The sequence below is a fragment of the Taudactylus pleione genome, unplaced genomic scaffold (genome assembly GCF_031769625.1).
Source record: "Taudactylus pleione unplaced genomic scaffold, aTauple2 ptg000201l, whole genome shotgun sequence".
Taxonomy (NCBI): Eukaryota; Metazoa; Chordata; class Amphibia; order Anura; family Myobatrachidae; genus Taudactylus; species Taudactylus pleione.
In genome coordinates this window covers 57,506,750-57,524,966 of record NW_028284603.1, presented here as the reverse complement: position 1 = coordinate 57,524,966, position 18,217 = coordinate 57,506,750, and the positions used below count along the sequence as shown (strand labels likewise).

At 47.1% G+C, this 18,217-nt stretch overlaps 1 protein-coding gene across 1 annotated transcript in view; it reads left to right on the top strand.

Moving 5' to 3' along the window:
* The window catches only part of HEATR1 (HEAT repeat containing 1), a 171,667-nt gene that overhangs the window by 62,812 nt on the left and 90,638 nt on the right, over window positions 1–18,217 (top strand). The window contains exons 14-18 of the mRNA XM_088477396.1: window positions 10,673–10,761; window positions 14,276–14,487; window positions 16,365–16,486; window positions 16,937–17,122; window positions 17,239–17,422. Of these exons, the coding sequence (XP_088333522.1) occupies window positions 10,673–10,761; window positions 14,276–14,487; window positions 16,365–16,486; window positions 16,937–17,122; window positions 17,239–17,422 (793 nt within the window). The remainder of the gene's footprint in view (window positions 1–10,672; window positions 10,762–14,275; window positions 14,488–16,364; window positions 16,487–16,936; window positions 17,123–17,238; window positions 17,423–18,217) is intronic.

Genomic DNA, 18,217 nt, shown 5'->3' with positions numbered 1-18,217 from the left:
GCAGGACTGCTGTTCGGCACCCCACATCAGTTCCTTTAGAACAGCGGGGACACACCTGCTGCCCCTGTGCTCTGGCCGCGGCTAAGAGGGGAGCCCAGTATACAGTGGCGGAGGCAACCGGTTGGGATGACAGTGGGGACCTGGTCTTTTCTGCCCACCAGGGACATAGATGTAACGGGACGCTGGTAAAACGGCAGGGGGGGGGAGCAATCTTCCGTTTATCTCCTCCCCACCCTTTTAGCACACTCCCTTCCATAGGTCTGCTCACATCAGGGTCCCTGCAGTCTCCAATAGGTGGCCATTTTAATTAACTACAGCCCATATCTACTATGTAGCAGAGCTCCATAGGATAAGGTGCATTTATTTAAGGTAACATTTTATGTGCACTCACACAAGAGAAAGTATATAAGATATTGTTAACGAAAGGGTAAATTACCTAAAGTGAGAGTTTTTCAGATTCTACTTAACATTTAATTAGCCCCTTGTAGAGGATAATAGCTAGAATCTGATTGGTTGCAATGGGCAACATCTCCACTTCTAAAAACTCCTCTCACTTTAGTAAATTAACCCCCAAGGCTGCATACACACCTAGAGATTTTCTGTCCAACCAGCCAACTAGTTGATTGGTTGGAATGAAAATCTGGTAAGGTATGAAAGCAAATGACAATGAGCAATTTGCTCCCAAACGCCAGAATATGGACAGAAACTGTTGTTTGAACAAATTGTTTAGATCAAACATTTAACAGACTTGTCTGACGACCTGTTTTCATCTGTTTTCTGGCATTTAGGAGAAAATTGCTGATCATCAGTTACTCCCATACGTTACCAGATTTTCATTCCAACCAATCAACTAGTTGGTTGGTGGGACAGATAATCTTTAGGTGTGTACCCAGCTTAAATGTTTAGACAAATAGGATATTTGTTGATTGAATGGTATATATATGGGAATATGTATTCCTTATTAATTACCTTTTAATTTGACAGTGGTGCTACCTTCTTAATCAGTACATATATTAGGAAAAAGAAAAGTTGTAAAGATGCACTCTAATCTCCAAAATTATAACATTAAAACCATTCTTTATTAGGTATGTCTTAATAAATATTAGACTGGTGGATGGACCTCCGTAACTCCAAAGTTCTCCTTGATCTCATGAAGTCAGAACTTCTTTACGACTCCTGGCGGGTTTGGGAACCCCTAACTCGGGGTTACAGTTTCTTTTCCCAAGTACATAGTTCCTACTCCCGCATAAATATGATTTTGTTTACCCATGACTTAGCCCTCCGCCTCATGAATGTTTAGATCTATCCCTTAATCTGGTCTGACCACGCACCTATCTCAGCTGACCTCTCATGTATGAAGGACCACCCACGTCCATTGATGTGGGGCATGAATGACACTCTTCTCCACAACCAGGACGCGGTCACACCACTTAATAAACTCCTTATGGACTATTTCTACTTCAGGGTCCATAGGGGGTCCACAGGGTTGACCTTGGGGTATAGCTGGATCTGGATCCATGGGCACCACGCAGTTAAAGCTTTAGCTGCTCCCAGGATGCACTTGGGTCCGTCCTCCTCTATACCCCGCCCCCGGCCACAGCACCTCAGTTTGAGTTGGTGCCCGGCCGGAGTCGGGTCACCTGCGCAGGGGGGCTGCAGGAGCAGCCCCCAAAAGCTTTCTATTTTTATTTAAAAAAAAAAAAAAAAAAGAGCCTGTTAGATTTTTATTTTACAACAGAGGCTCTAGTGTGGCAGCGACGGGCTGTCTATGCAGACGCCCACGCTGCCGCTCTCCTTCCCCGCTGGCGCCGCGACGCCAGTACTGCACTGGGGATCGCGGCGGGAGGCCAGAGTCCGTACTAGCCGGACTCTGGGTCCCTCCCTGGACTGCTGCCGGAGTCGCCGGGGACAAGGTAAGCCGCGAGTCGCCGATTAGCGGCGGCTCGCGGGTTTTGCCTGCAGATGCAGTCCTTTGCCCCCGGTCCTAGGGGACAGACCGGGGGCCGCTAGCGGTGGCGGCGGGCTCCCCCTCTGAGGAGGAATAACCCGTGGGACCACTAGACCACCAGGGATATATGGCAAGCGGGATGCCGGCAAGCCCCGGGGTTAATATGCTAGCCAGGGGAGGAAGCCTTCCCTGTCAGCGGCTCCTCCCCTCAGCTCAGCGCGCCTTTCAGCACGGAGTCTGGCGTCGCTGAGCTGCAGCTACTCGGCCACTCCTCCTCTGAGGTCTCCAGCGGCCATTTTCTCACAGTGGCAGTGCAGATCTTCAGGGAGCACACGGACCGGTCCCCCTGTGTACCTCTCCCCTGATAAAGGACAGCGTACACAGCACTATAGCCCTCCCAGACACTGAATCTGGGCAGGTTGATTGTAGTGGAAAGGTGCAGTGAGTATATCTTCCTGCATGGTATGTGACTTTTGCTAGTGCTGCCTGTCTGTGCTTATTTTCTACTTACTGTCAGCTTATACCTATCCCTTTACTTCTCCTACAAGCCCTACAGGTGTGTGGGGGAGGGGCGTTTCTACTGACCTCACTTATATAGATCACGTATTTGTGAGGTCCGTCACATACAGTTGAGTGCTACTCAGTGCCATATTGTGGGCTGTTGTTCAGCACACCGGTGAGTGTGTTTTACTTCTACCCTGGTGCCAGATATATAATATATTCTGTCATGTCAGACGAGGAGGTTGAGCGCTCAGTGGCTCCGGTGTTGGCCTCCTGCGGACGCTGTTCTGCAGGAGTAGATAGGGAGGATTTGTCACAGGATGGCCTGTGTAGTCGATGCCAGGTGGCTCCTGGCCCATCCAGACCTTCTCTGGCGCAGGAACCACCGTGGGCGATGTTTTCTCAAGTGCTGGTGTCTATTGCGGACCGTCTGTCGGTCCCGACTGCTCTCCCTACTAGGTCGTTGTCCCAGCCGACCATCCCCCATTCCCCGGGTGTCCCGCAGTTATTGCGGAGTCCTCCTGGGTCTCAGTCGGTGGGTCCCTATGCGGGGTTGCCTATGTATATACAGGCTTCCCCTGTGCCGCAGCAGCCTGTGGTACCTTTTCAGGCCCCTATGGTGACTCCTCCACCCTGGGTGGATGTGCTCTCCAACTCCGTGCAAAATTTGGCGGCCGCTTCCTCGGCTTTTCAGTCAATGTTGCAGACTGACATGCCTTCTAGAATTTCAAAACGCTCACTCATGACACGGGCTGCTCAGGTATCGGACTCAGAGGGTTCCTCAGATGATGGGGAGGTCCCTGATGACACTGACTCGGACGCCTCGGTCCAGGAAATGGATACCAAGTCGTCCATTAATGTGCGAGCACTAGTTAGGGCGGTGCGAGCTATTCTTCTTATAGAGGATGAGGCACCGGTTCCTAAGTCGAAGTTTCCTAGTTTCAAAAAAACTAAGGTGGCTTCTGCGGTGTTTCCCCTGTCGGATCAGTTGACGGATCATATGGCGGTAGCTTGGCAGGCGCCCAGTAAGAGATTCCTTCCTCAGAAGCGGTTGGCTTCTAATTACCCCTTCCCTGAGGCACATTGTAAAAAATGGGAAACTCCACCGGCGGTGGATTCCCATGTCACCCGTTTAACTCGGGGCGCCACCTTACCATTACCGTCGATATCCTCGCTGAAGGATCCCACGGACAGGAAAGTTGAGACTTGCTTAAAGTCTATTTACTCCTTCTCCGGGGCGGTGGCCCGACCGTCCATGGCCATCTCCTGGGTGGCCAAGGCCATTGAAGGGTGGGCCAATGCATTGGAAGATACCTTCCCGGACGACGCTCCGGATGTCCAGCGGGCGTTGTTGGGACAAATGAGGGACGCTGCTTCTTACATTGGAGAAGCTTCTTTAGATGCTAGTCTGCTGACCTCGCGGGTATCGGCTGCAGCGGTGTCTGCCCGCCGATCCTTATGGTTGCGGTCCTGGAGAGCGGACTCTGATTCAAAGAAAGGTCTGGAGGCCTTACCTTTCAATGGGGAATTACTATTTGGTCCGGACTTGGACAAAATAGTGGACACCCTGGCTAAATCCAAGTCGGCCTTCCTCCCTTCGGCGGCACTGCCTGCTAAGGTTCGGAGTTCGGCTTTTCGTTCCTTTCGGGTTCAGGGTAAGGCGAAAGGTCAGTCCTTCCCGAGACAGTCTGCGAGTAAGACGGCCTCTAAACCCAAGAAACAAGCCTGGAGTGCTCGGCGCCCTTCTTCCAAGCAGGAAGATAAACCTGCGGCCTGATGGGACGGGCCTCCCTCTGGGGGACCTCAGAGTGGGAGGCCGACTTCTTCTATTTGCCCAGTGCTGGCACAATACCACCACGGATGCCTGGGTTCGAGAAGTGGTCTCCCAGGGGTACGCCCTGTCGTTTCGGCACAGACCACCCCACCAGTTTTTCTGCACAAGTCCTTCTCAGGACAAGACCAAGGCGTTACAGGTTCAGGAGGCTATAGAGTCCTTGCTGAAAGCAGGGGTCATTGTTCCCGTTCCTCTATCACAATGAGGGACGGGGTATTATTCGTCTCTGTTTCTGGTGCAGAAACCCAATGGTTCTCATCGCCCTATCCTCAACTTGAAGTCTCTGAACAAATTCCTCAGAGTTCCCAAGTTCAGGATGGAAACGTTACGTTCCATCATTCTGGCGATGGAACCGGGGGATTACATGGTGTCCCTGGACATCCAGGACGCCTACCTCCATGTTCCGATAGCATCTTCACACCAGCGGTATCTGAGGTTCGCTATCCTTCAACACCACTATCAGTTCCGGGCGCTACCCTTTGGTCTCTCCACGGCACCGAGGGTGTTCACGAAGATTATGGCGGTCATGGCCGCACATCTTCGGAACCAGAATGTACGGCTGCTGCCGTACCTGGACGACCTCCTGTTGCTGGCGAGCTCCCCGGAGGTACTGCTTCAACATCTCCACCTGACGATCGCTTGCCTGCAAGCACACGGGTGGTTGATAAATTGGAAAAAGTCCTCCCTGATTCCATCACAGCGGATGGTTCATTTGGGAGCCCTGCTGGATTCGCGTCAGCAAAGGATCTTCCTGACTCCGGAGAAGGTCGCCTCCCTACAGCTGCGGATACGCAGTTGCCTGAGCCGTTGCCGCCTGTCGGTCCATTCGGCTATGAGAGTTCTGGGGTCCATGGTGTCGACATTCGACATGGTGGAATTTGCCCAGTTCCATTCCCGGACCCTGCAGGGGCTGATTCTATCAGAATGGGATGGGTTACCTCACCGGATCCGCTCTCAGGTGCTGGTGTTGTCTCCGGACGTTCGGCTATCTTTGGCTTGGTGGCTTCAGACAGCTCATCTGGTCGAGGGGCGCCCATTTTGGATCCCGGACTGGGTCCTGCTCACGACGGATGCCAGTCTCCGGGGTTGGGGGGCAGTGACCGGCTCTTTGTCGCTTCAGGGTCGTTGGTCAGCGGAAGAAGCACTTCTCCCCATCAACATCCTGGAACTGCGGGCAGTATACAGGGCCCTGCAGTCGTCCGGCCCCGCTCTTCACGGAAGGGCGGTACAGGTGCAGTCCGACAACGCCACCACGGTGGCGTATATCAATCACCAAGGCGGAACTCGCAGTCAGGCAGCGATGTCGGAGGTGTCTCGTATCCTGACTTGGGCGGAGGGTCACATTCCAGCGATCTCGGCGGTCTTCATCCCCGGAGTCCTCAATTGGGAGGCGGACTTCCTCAGCCGTCACGACGTGCATCCCGGGGAATGGTCGCTTCACCCAGAGGTGTTTCAGCTACTCGTGGACAGGTGGGGACTGCCGGAGCTGGACTTGATGGCCTCCCGTCACAATCACAAGTTGCCCGTTTACGGGTCAAGGACAAGAGACGCAGGTGCAAGTCTGGTGGACGCGCTGTCGGTGAAGTGGACGTTTCACCTGGCGTATCTGTTTCCTCCGATATCCCTGCTTCCTCGGGTTCTGCGGAAATTCAAGCAGGACGGCGGCATGCTCGTGCTGGTAGCTCCGGCGTGGCCCAGACGTCCTTGGTACTCCGATCTCAGGAGCCTCTCCATCGACGCTCCGTACCTTCTTCCTCAGCGTCGGGACCTGTTGTCTCAGGGGCCCTGCCTTTACCCGGATCTGGGTCGGCTGTCTTTGACGGCGTGGCTCTTGAGACAGCCGTCTTGAGGTCTCGGGGCTTCTCCAGTTCGGTTATTGGTACCATGCTCAGGGCACGCAAGCCTGCTTCAGCACGGATTTATCACAGAGTGTGGCACACTTACTTTCAGTGGTGTAAGTCCAGACATTATGATCCTCAGGTGTTCCGAGTCTCTAGGATCTTGGAATTTCTTCAGTCAGGATTGGATCTCGGCTTACGCCTTGCATCTCTGAAGGTTCATGTGTCCGCCTTGTCCGTGTGGTTTCAACGGCGGATTGCATTACTACCAGACGTTCACACCTTTTTCCAAGGTGTTCTCAGGATCCAGCCTCCCTTTGTGCCTACTGTGGCTCCTTGGGACTTGGCGGTGGTGCTACGGGTCCTGCAGGGTCCTCCGTTTGAGCCTCTTGAGGCGGTGGAGCTCAAGTGGCTGACATTTAAGACGGTTTTTCTCCTGGCAATTGCTTCGGCCAGGAGGGTGTCTGAATTGGGGGCGCTTTCCTGTCGCCCTCATTTCCTGATTTTTCACCAGGACAGAGTGGTGCTCCGCACTCGTCCTGAGTTTTTGCCCAAAGTGGTCTCGAAGTTCCATATTAATCAGGAACTTGTTGTGCCAGCTTTTCAGTCCCCTGATCTTTCAGCTGGTGAGACTTCCTTAGATGTGGTCCGGGCGCTTAGAATTTATGTAGACCGGACGGCTTCGGTTAGGAAGTCTGATTCCTTGTGTATCCTCTTTGGTTTTCACAAGAGGGGTGGGCCTGCCAACAAACAAACGTTAGCCCGTTGGCTTCGTTCCGTTATTTGTGAGGCTTATGCACAGGAGGGCTTACCTGTGCCAGCCTCTGTTAAGGCTCATTCCACTCGTTCTGTGGGTCCCTCTTGGGCTGCTAGACGTGGCGCTTCTGCTGTTCAGCTGTGTAAGGCGGCCACTTGGTCTTCAATTCAAACGTTTTTGAGGTTCTATGCGTTTGACACCTTTGCCTCTCAGGATGCATCCTTTGGGCGCCGGGTACTCCTTTCAGCACAGGAGTGTCCCCGCCCTTAGTTGTACTGCTTTGGGACATCCCCAAGGTCAACCCTGTGGACCCCCTATGGACCCTGAAGTAGAAAACAAGAGATATGGTAAGAACTTACCTTTGTTATCTCTGTTTCTACGAAATCCATAGGGTCCACAGGGCGCCCGCCCTGACGCACCTGGCTTCAAATGGGCTGTGTGGCTGGTCACCGGTTTTCCGTCTCCCATTTCTGTGAGTATGGTTTCTTGTGTGTTCCAGTCTTCCTTCTCTCTGTTTAGTCTCCTCCTCCGGCCTTGGCTGCTTACCAACTGAGGTGCTGTGGCCGGGGGCGGGGTATAGAGGAGGACGGACCCAAGTGCATCCTGGGAGCAGCTAAAGCTTTAACTGCGTGGTGCCCATGGATCCAGATCCAGCTATACCCCAAGGTCAACCCTGTGGACCCTATGGACTTCGTAGAAACAGAGATAACAAAGGTAAGTTCTTACCATATCTCTTGTTTTTCAGTTGAATGCCCTCCCAGATACCTCCCCTTGAACTATCTGGACAGCCCATAAGGCGGTACTAAGGGGGCACCTGATTAGCATGGCCTCCAAAATGAAAAAAGATTTTCTAACCCGTACCAATACTCTCTCTATTAAACTCCAACAGCTGGAAGCCCAGCACAAACAATCTCCTGACCCCTCTATCTTGAAGGAGCTTCTTACTGTCCGGCGCTTCCTTGCTCTCCTATTCTGCCAACATACTGCTAAGCGCCTCAAATGGCTCTGCCAGACATTTTTGCGAAAAAAGGTGATACGGCGGACAAGATCCTGGCCTCTAGGCTTCGTTCAGTGTGAACCCATAAGAATATTCTCATGATCAAAAACTCTAGGAGTCATCTTCTCCATCACCCAGCTGCCATTCGATCTAAATTTCAAAACTACTATAGCAAGTTATATAACTTGCAATCTGCCCCCCTCCCCCCCCCTCTACCCCACCTACTGATGCAGCAATCCAAAACTTTCTTGCTGCAGCTCACCTCCCTCGGCTATCCCAGGAAAACCTGGATGATTTGAGCAGAGAGAAGAAATAGAAGTGTCTATTACAGAGCAGAAATCGGGTAAATCTCCTGGGTCTGATGGCTTTACTGCTGCATACTACAGTATAAGAAGTTTGGAGGTCTCCTACTTCCCCACCTGCACTCCCTTTTTAGCAAGGTTCTACGAGGAGGGACCTTCCCTGAATTGTTGTGATACCTAAAGAGGGCGAAGACCCCAGTGTTTGTCCCAGCTATAGACCTGTTTCCCTACTTAGCCTTGATGTACAAATGTATGCAAAAATTCTGGCTAACAGGCTCAACTTTGTCCTCCCCTCTCTGCTGAAAAAGCATTTGATAGGATCTCCCAGGGTTTCATGTCTCATACGCTACAGTCCTTTGGGTTATCGGGGGACTTCCTGATGGGTGTCATGCTCCTCTATTCTGACCCTTCAGCTAGAATCTCTATTAATGGAATCCCATCCTATTTATTCTCCATTTCCAATGGCATTAGACAGGGATGTCCCCTCTCCCCCTTAATCTTTCCCCTGATAATTGAGCCTCTAGCCTCCCTTGTCCGCCTTAATCCTAGCATCAGGGGTGTGCCGGTCGGGAACATCTCCTCTAAAATTGGCCTTTTTGCGGATGACGTTCTCCTTACGCTTACCCAACCTAGGATCTATTTGCCCAATCTTTACGACCTCCTGGATAATTATAGCGCACTCTCCGGATACAAAATCAATTACTCTAAATCGGAGGCCATGCTTCTTCATGCCCCCCCTCAGGACGCTGAATCCCTTAAGTCTTTTTATCATTTTAAATGGCAACACAAAAAACTTAAATACTTTGGGATCTTCCTGACTTCCAATTATAACATTCTATATCAGGAAAACTTTCCACAACTTTTCACAAAACTACATGCATACCTGACCTCTTGGAAGAAACTTATTTCGTGGCTTGGCAGAATAATTTCTGTCAAAATGAACATTCTTCCTAAATGGCCCTATCTATTCCAGTCACTCCCTATAGCTGTTCCCCACTCTCTCCTCCATAGAATCCAGAAGAGCATTACTCTTTGGAATGGTAAAACCCCCCAGGTTATCTTCTGCCATTCTTAAAAAGCCTCGGGTGGTAGGGGCCTTCCAGATTTTAAACTTTATTACTTGGCTACCCACTTCTCTCAAATTGCTTCCTCCTGTTCTCCCTGGAACAACCTCCTGGCTTGACATTGAAGCCAGCCTTATTAATTTCCCGGATCTGTCTTCTCTCTGGGACTTACAAAAGAGATACTGCCCCCCCCCCCCTCCTCCAGCCTCCCTCCTACTTTTCAATTTCTACTACTTCTGTGGAATCTATACTACGTTAAGTTCTCCATCACCTCTCCTATATCTCCCCTCACACCCATATGGAAAAATCCCTGTTTTCCAGCGGGCCTACAAACGACCCGCATGACACGGCGCACACATCTGGCCCTCAAATTTCCTGTGGATTTTAGCGCAGGTGGGCTTTGGTTTTTCTTCTCAGAACTATAGTCGAAAGCTCCTACCCAACCACTCCGCCCCTTCGAATACTGCCAATGTGACACTTTCTACAGTCTATGCCACAAGATTCACTTCTACGTACCGTCACCCCCTTTGAGCACCTCTGCAGGTTCCACCCTATGTTCAAAGCAATGATTTCCCAAATTTATGGTATCTTTATTGATGCCTCTTGGGAGGCGGACCTTGGCCCTCCACCAGACGAGAAAGCTTGGGCAACATGAGACAGGCTACTGCCAAATTCTCTATTTCTACACAGTTTAAGGAAACAACATCCAAATTATATTACCGCTGGTACTATGCTCCCAGTGCGACTCTCCTTTTTGTGACTGGTTCTTTGTGTGTTTCTTCCTACTCCCTGTCCCTGGGCTTGTCAGTATTAATTGGTTGCGGGGAGGGGGGGGGGGGGGTAGGGTATGGGGGAGGAGGAGCCTGTGCTGGTGTTTCAAACTTAACTCTTTGGTGCTCAGGCTCCTCCAGCTCCACCTATACCCAAGGTCTCCATTGTCCATTGTTCAGGGAAAAGGATTTTACAGGTAAGAACAAAAATCTGTTTGTTTTTTCTTGGATACCAATAAGTTTAAGCTGTTGCAAGTATTCTGGTTCATTGAATGGTATTTAAAAGGGTTTTTCCTTTTTGGCCAGGCAGCTGCAAATGTCCAAATGACTTTTCTAGTGCAGAATCCTTACATTGATAATGTATTTGTGCTGCTGAGAAACTGTGGTTTAGGAGTGATATACAGTGCTCTTATTTAAAATGGTGGCAGAGGACTAAAAGGAGGGCACACTGATTTGGAGAGGGGTTGTTTTGTAGGAAGGCATGTAATAAGATGGATGTGAATGATATAGTGAAACTTTTGAATGTATTAAGTAGCTGTCATTAATAATCACTTTTCATATGTGCTTCCTAATTATAGACGCTCCACTTTTACCGCAGCAGCCAAACACTGCAAATTACCGTGTATGCATTTCCACAAATATACTTGTGTTCTTCTTTCAGCTTTATCACAGCCACTTCAGTACAGAAGAAGTGGTCTCAAATCTGCTCAGTTTGTTTGATCGAACAGATTTGTCTCTGGGTGACAGCTGGTAAGATATTTGTATGTTGTAGTGTACACCAGACTTCACTTGTTGTCATGGCATTAGTCATGTTGTAAATGTATTGAAAACAATAACGGATTTTTAAATGACATTTTTTTTTTTTTCATATAGCCAAATGGGCTGCACAGACTGACTATTGCATTAACCACTGACAGTCGACAGGGAAATTGCTTAAAGATAATGACTCGCCCTACTCCCTAATCCATACAGGGTGCTTAGTTTTATGTATAGCTTCCAGGATGCTGGACCACCGACTAGCTCCTGTCAGCTATATGTTGCCTCTGCTAATGCTACCATGTGCACCCTGTAGAACATTGATGGGTTACAGGGAGGACAATTTGGCCATGTGTTTCCAAGGAGGACCAACAACCTGGGGAGATACAGCTTGTCTACTTTTGTCATAAACCAGTTGAATCGCCTCACACACATCCTATCCAAAATAGACTGAGAAAGGACAACCTATCTTTAAGTAATTTCAACATTGCCAGGCAACATCTGAACAGTGGAGTTGAGAAGGGAGGACAGTCTCCTTGTTTGTACAAAATCTTTAAACTCATGGAAAAAGGCCTGCTACCTATACAAAGACAATTAGTACAGAAACCCGCTCATGTGAACCAATAAGGTTCTGAGGAAGGCCAGAAGCTGTCGTGGGAGAAACTGTTATCGACATATAACCAAATGTGTTGTTGATAATATAAATGTTTTCAAACACATTTGATACAAATGTTCAGATTACATTAAATGTTATTATTACATTTTATTTATAGGGCGTCACAAGTGATCCGCAGCGCCGTACATACAGTACAGGGTACACAGAACATTACATTACAATACAATAACCAAAATATAAACAGAACACAAGTAACAATTAGCAACACAATTCTCCATACACAATACAGCTGGGAAGGTGAAGGCTGTCATAGAAGTGCTAGAGAAGAGGGCTGTGAGACAGTTATATAGATTTATTGGAACTGTAGCAACCTATAGCACTGAATACAGGGCCTGATTCATCACGGATCGCAATTGCGTACGCAGATCGGCTGATGGTGCGTACTGTATGCACCACAGTGCATAGGTTAGGATTGCGATAGCTCTGCGATCACTCACTCAGGCAGAAAGCCATCGCAGAGTGAGTGACGGGAAGTCAGCATTTGAGGGTGGTGACGAGGGAGTGGTCGGAGAAAAGCAGGTGTGCATGTCCGTTTGCACGCCATTGCATGGGCGTGCATTAATTAGCCACTGCAACGGCATACGCAGCTTGTGTACTCACTGCGTGCGTCGGAATGTACTATTTCTGAGACAGGTCAGGTCTGCTGTAATTCTGTATGAGGGTCCGATGTTACCGATGTGAACACAGGACAGCAAGGTCTTACGGATGTGAGAAAGCGTCTCTATGCTGGCTGAGCAGTTGCAAACATTGCCATATTTTCACAGCAGCACTGCGTGCGCAATCACAACTGCGATCGCAATAGCGATTTGTAATGAATCAGGCCCACAGTCTGTTGGCACTGTCCAAAGTCACACATTCTGATCTAACATCTCAGACTCCATAACAGATTTCCCACATCTATTCTCAAACTGATGTATTAGAAGTCATTTAAATATTCAGAATAAATTATTTCAACTTAAATGCATCTGGTGAAAATGTGACTGCTACCAAGTGAGAATCAGATGATGTAAGAATTGCTTAGTGAGCAACCTGCGATTTCCAGATCATTTTCCCCATGGTAAATGTAATACTGTCCCAAGTATAGCAAACATGTTTTACGAAAACTGTTCAGTCCATTTGGGTCCTTGAAGGATACGTAAGGCCGTATGTAATAAGATGCTATCTGGTGCTCCTGTGGAAACTCCTGCGAGTCTTCTCGTATTTTTAAAGCGGCAGGCGTTTTAAAGGCAAGACCAGCTTGGTTTTGCCTGTAAAATGATTTCCACTTTATATATAAAAATATGGGAAGACTCACAGGAGTTCCCGCAGTTGCACCAGATCGCACCCTATTACATAAGCCCCACAGTATGAAAGGAGATGTCACACATTGGGGTCCCTGTTACCGGGGATCGGCTGTGCCATCTGTGTCTGCCCTGATCACAGCTGGCATTTCTGATGGCTGGTCTTGCCCATCTGCATCTGGACCTGGCATTCTTTCTGGTGGTTCCCGTGGATGGGTGCCGCCGCCTTGGTTTTCATTCACATGACTGCTTTCACCAAACATGTTCCTTTACAGACTGTACACTAGATTGTATACAGGGTATCCATTGGGTAGGTTTGGATGCTCTCTATAAGGAAGTGATACAGAGCCCTAATTCGCCCCTATGAAGAATTCTATGCCAGTGTGGCCAAGGTTCAGACTGCACCCACCTGTGCTGCTTAGTTATCTGAAGCGGGCTCTAAATGAACTTGTTTTGCGCCAAGAAGTGTCTGTGTTTATAGGAGCTCATTCAGACCCGCTCGATAGCAAGCGGTCGGTCATTGCAGACGATGTTCGCTAATGTGCGCATGCGTGTAGTTCGCAATGCGCGTGCGCAAACAAGTACGAACGATCGGATTTTGCTCGCTCGCCCTGCAAAGACAGCACAGTGGAATGAGTGACAGGAGCAGGGCAGTGGTAGCGGGGGAGTGGAGGTGCAGATGCAGGCGTGCCTGAGGCGTGCATAATTAACAGCCAGTGTCATAGGACACATCACTTGTTAGAAATATACACTGAAATGCTCGCAGTGCTTGCGGCAGGGTATAGTCCACCTCAAGCGCTGTGATCGCATCCGATGGTGCTCGATGTACCAGTGGTTTCATACACTTCCTGGAAATGATATACGCAAGTGGGCATCTTTAGACCGGCTGGTGGGCGTCTACAAACAAAAAGTGATCGGTCTCCAAAACAAAGTGGGTGTGCTTATGACTTGCTTATGACTTGCCCTGCGAGTGGCTGCCTTGACGTCACTTAGCCGAATTTCCATATGCTCGGAGTGTAGTCCACCCCACTGGGGCAATGCTATGTGATAACCAGAAGAGGAGAAACAAGGGGAAAATGATTGTTGACCAACTTACCAGCAAGTTTAGACCAAGATGAGCGGGGGCCTACAGGGATCAAAATAAAACCCTAATGCAGGCTCTCTGTAAGCTATCACTTCTCCAGACTCTGTTGTGTTGTACTTCCCAGATAAAATTGACAAGAGGCAGGAGGTGGGTGTAGTGGTAGGCCTTTCATTGGGTATTGTCATCTCTCCTGCCATGTTTTGGGTGTTGGTATAAACCTGGCCAGTTAAGTCGGTCTAAAAAAAAAGGAAAAGACAGTAGGCATAGGAACTGTCCTTATTATGGGCAAAACAAAGGTGTATAGGGTTAGGAGGGACCTTTTCTGTTACCAAGTGCCCTATCTCGCTCATTGTTTTCATAAACCAATTGTTTGTTTGCAGGGGACATACTGTATATACATTGTACAGATACAGAAACTGACTGTACCTGGTCATTTTATATTTGCCTTTATTAAACTTCCTGTTACAGGTACAACGTTCTTGAAGAAGCAACAGATCTTCTACTCCAGGATCGCTCAGTGAAAGACCACCCAGAGCTATGCAATAGGGTGGTTTTGACGGCGATACCACACATGATTTTCACAAACAGTCAGTATAGCTCTGCTGAGAATAAAATGGCTGCACATCTGGGAAGAAGTGATATCTGTAGTCTACATCCTCTTCTAAAGGGCTGGCCAGAAGGTATTGATACGTTGGATTTGTATTTATATTTGGCATAGTAAATGTCATAGTACAAATCTGATAAAATCTTCTCTAGTAGTTTTGAGGATGTTGTCTAGAGGGGAAACGTGTTTAGTCCTTGTTACATTAGATCATCCTTACATATAATACTCCTATCTAACTGAAAATGGTGTACCATATAACATACACCATGAGACCTGTAAACTCTACAATAAGAACTATTAGTAGTATCCATTAATGAAAAACATACATTTTAGCCATCATATATCTAAAGAATTAAGAGTCTTGTCCTTAATGCACTTGTTGTGTGCAGCCTTTGCATTAAATAAAAATCTCAGGTATGATCTAAATACTTTATAATTGGCTTCTTTATGCAAACTTTATCTGTCCTAAAGCGGAACATTTTTAGACCTCTAAGTGTAATAGTGTATGCACATTGTAATCATGTCATTTCTTGGGGCGCACTAGTTAATTTTTAATATATAGCTTTAAAAGGGTAAATGTCTACTAAAGAGGGACATAATGCTGACAAATATATATATATATATATATATATATATATATATATATATATATATATGTGTGTGTATAGACACACACGTATATACACACATACATGTACTGTATACACATACATACACTTATACACACATATGCATGCTAATAATTTATCCAATACTTGTATAGCACATATATATTTTCAATACTCTTTGTAAAATTGATAATTGAAGCCTGCAGATTAATTACTAACCGTTAATTATATAATTATATTTTATATAATATATACACAATACTCTGAGCTGGTCCTGGTTCAGGAAATACAGGTGACAAAAATTAGTCTGGTTCCCCTGTATTTTCCAGAACCAGCACCAGACTTATTCTAGAGGGGGGCTGATGCCACAGCCATGGGAACACTTTCACCGGGCCCCCCAGCCGAAACATCAACCCTGATTGCTAGTCAGCCCAGGCCGGGGATCCCTGGGGAGCTGGTGACCCCCCTCCTAATAAAGGGGTTCCTCTCTCCAGGGCACACCAGGCCTAGGCTGATAGCCCAGGGCTACCCCCTGCACCCCTGGGGCGGTGGGTGCCGGATTGGTAGTGTAAATGTGTTGTGTAAAAATTAGAATTGTTAATATTGTCTTTAGCTGTGGTACTACACGTCCCAGCAAGCCTCCCCCTCATGCTGGTGCTTGGAGAACCACAAGTACCAGCATGCGGGGCATTACGGGCCCACTGGTACCTGTAGTTCTACAGCAAAATAAATATTTAAACACAGGACACACACCGTACAAAGTAAAAGTTTATTAAACATACATGCACACATACTCACCTATGTATCCCTGAAGCCATTGGTCCCCTTCTCCAGTAGATTATCCATAGGGTACCTGTAAAAAAAAAAACATACCTTCTCCTACACGTGGATTGTTCCTCTTCGGTCCAAAGTAGGCAAGCCCCGCTTTTGGCAAAACAAAAAAAAGTGATACGCGACCCACGGACATCCCCAATGAGAGCTTAGCGGCGGGAAACCATATGGAAACCCCACCTCTTGAGTGCTCATTGGCTGAGAGAGGCGAATACATGCTTTTTGTGAGGTGGCTGTTCTGAATGACAGTATGTTGTGTGGCTATGTATCTTGACAAAGGTCTGACTTGGGACCGAAACGTCGACTAATTTCTAAGATGTATGTATTAATAAAACACTTATTTCTCTGCAAGAAAAATCCTGGTGAGCTCTCCTCGATTTAATTTCTATATATAGATAGATATTATAGCCGTAACTTATACTTTTTCTGTCATTATTATGGATGTTGGAAGTTTAATCACCTTACTACGCGTGTCTTTCCCACTGACACATAACTGTTATCTCCCTATCCTCAGCACTTGTTCAGAGCTTACAAAAGGCTACACATGGAGACTCTCTTGTGATCATAAATAGCAACCTGGCTGATCTATTGTCAAACAACTTGGCTGCTGTGGACGCATCTTCAGTTTTAAAAATGGTGTGTGACTGTTTTTATTGGTATGTTTGTGTTGACTGCAAAGTCCTAACCACCTTTTCTCGCACCAGTAATACTGAGTGACTTTAAAATATGAATAAAGGTTCGTAGAGTGCGTGAAAAGTTTGATATTTAAATTTCAAGTTTATTTAGTGTATACTTCGAGTAAATCTCAAGTTTGGTAAAAAGCAGAGGTACCTTGGTACCCATAATTAAATCCTTCTTCCTCACTGCCCAAGGCTATAAGTTTCTTAGTATCTTTTGGGCTTAGGTGACAAAGACTAGTACATTCAAACGTATAGACGGTGATAATAATATATGTATAATAATAAGTAGCAAGCCGCAAAAAAAAATCAAAGATTTATAGCATTTAGCAATTACACCATACTTTCTTCTAAAACATGTTTCAGCATTACATAGTGCAGTGTCATGATTTCTGTTCTTCCTTGGAAGGTGGAGGAATTGGTGCATGTAGCTGACAAGGATTCAGTCTTGATGAGACAGAAGGTGACATTTCATGTGGTCAGCCATGCCCTGGTAGAGGGCTACTCGGGCTGCCAGGATCCTGAGCTGCAGGCTGCGATCACAATCTTTCAGCTGCTTGACAAGAGACTGAGGAATTTGGAGGCATCAGCACAGGTAACAATGGGATGAAATGGTGGTTAAAACAGAATTATGTAGTAATAAGTCCTTATGTCGTACCCTTTGTGTATGTTCATAGTATGATATTTACTGGTGCAATCATGTTGATACAGAATATCGCAGACGAGTGGATACTGGATGCTACGAGTGGGCAGCAGCTGCACAGGATTGTGTTGACTAAGTACATCGAGAAGCTGAATGCTGGACAGGCCGCAGACATGGAAGAAGCTGTTTTGTTAATGCTAGGGCTAAAAAAATTTATGAACAATCTAAGACGTCCAGAATCTTTCCCTAAAGGTGAGAAATGGTAGATAAGTGTTACGGAAACTGCTTGTGGACCTGTAAATTGCCTATTGTGGTGGTAACCATTTTGTGACATGCACCACAGCTTTCACTTCACTAGGAAACCACTGAGGCACTTCCTGACACTTCATGTTTCACTCGGTGTTTCAGTCCACAAAATGGCTTCCTCTATATTCTGTATGGGCAGCAAGTACAAAATGAAATGTTCTGTTGACCTCACTGTGAAACGTGTTTTATCACTTTTGATATTTTTCTATTTTCAAGAAAAAGGATGTCTTCTTCCATTTCCAGCAGCTGAATTTATTTTCTTTTTTAAATAGTTAATTTTTTTTATTTGCAATAGTGAGACACAGGCGATGGATTATGTTCTAGTTTTCATTTTTAGGGGTCTATGTACTAAGCAGTGATAAGAGACAGTGAAAAGTGATAAGATGCCAGCCAATCAGCTCCCAACTGCCATCTCACAGGCTGTGTTTGAAAAAATTACAGTTGGGAGCTGATTGGCTGGCACCTTATCACTTCCTTATCACTTTTCACTCTGTCTCTTATCACTGCTTAGTACATAGACCCCTTAGTCAGTAAAGTCAGAAAAACCCTACTAGGGGGCTTTCCTAGCGTTTTGATTAAACTCAATAAATGCTGGAATCTAATTGCCACTTGGATCCCTCTGCAGCATTCAAGGACTTTCCAGACTGTCCACAGACCTAAACCCTCTGCTCCACGCAATTAAAAACCAAATGCACAACTCCAATACAGGAGCACTGCAGCTATTTCCTGTTTCATCATTTC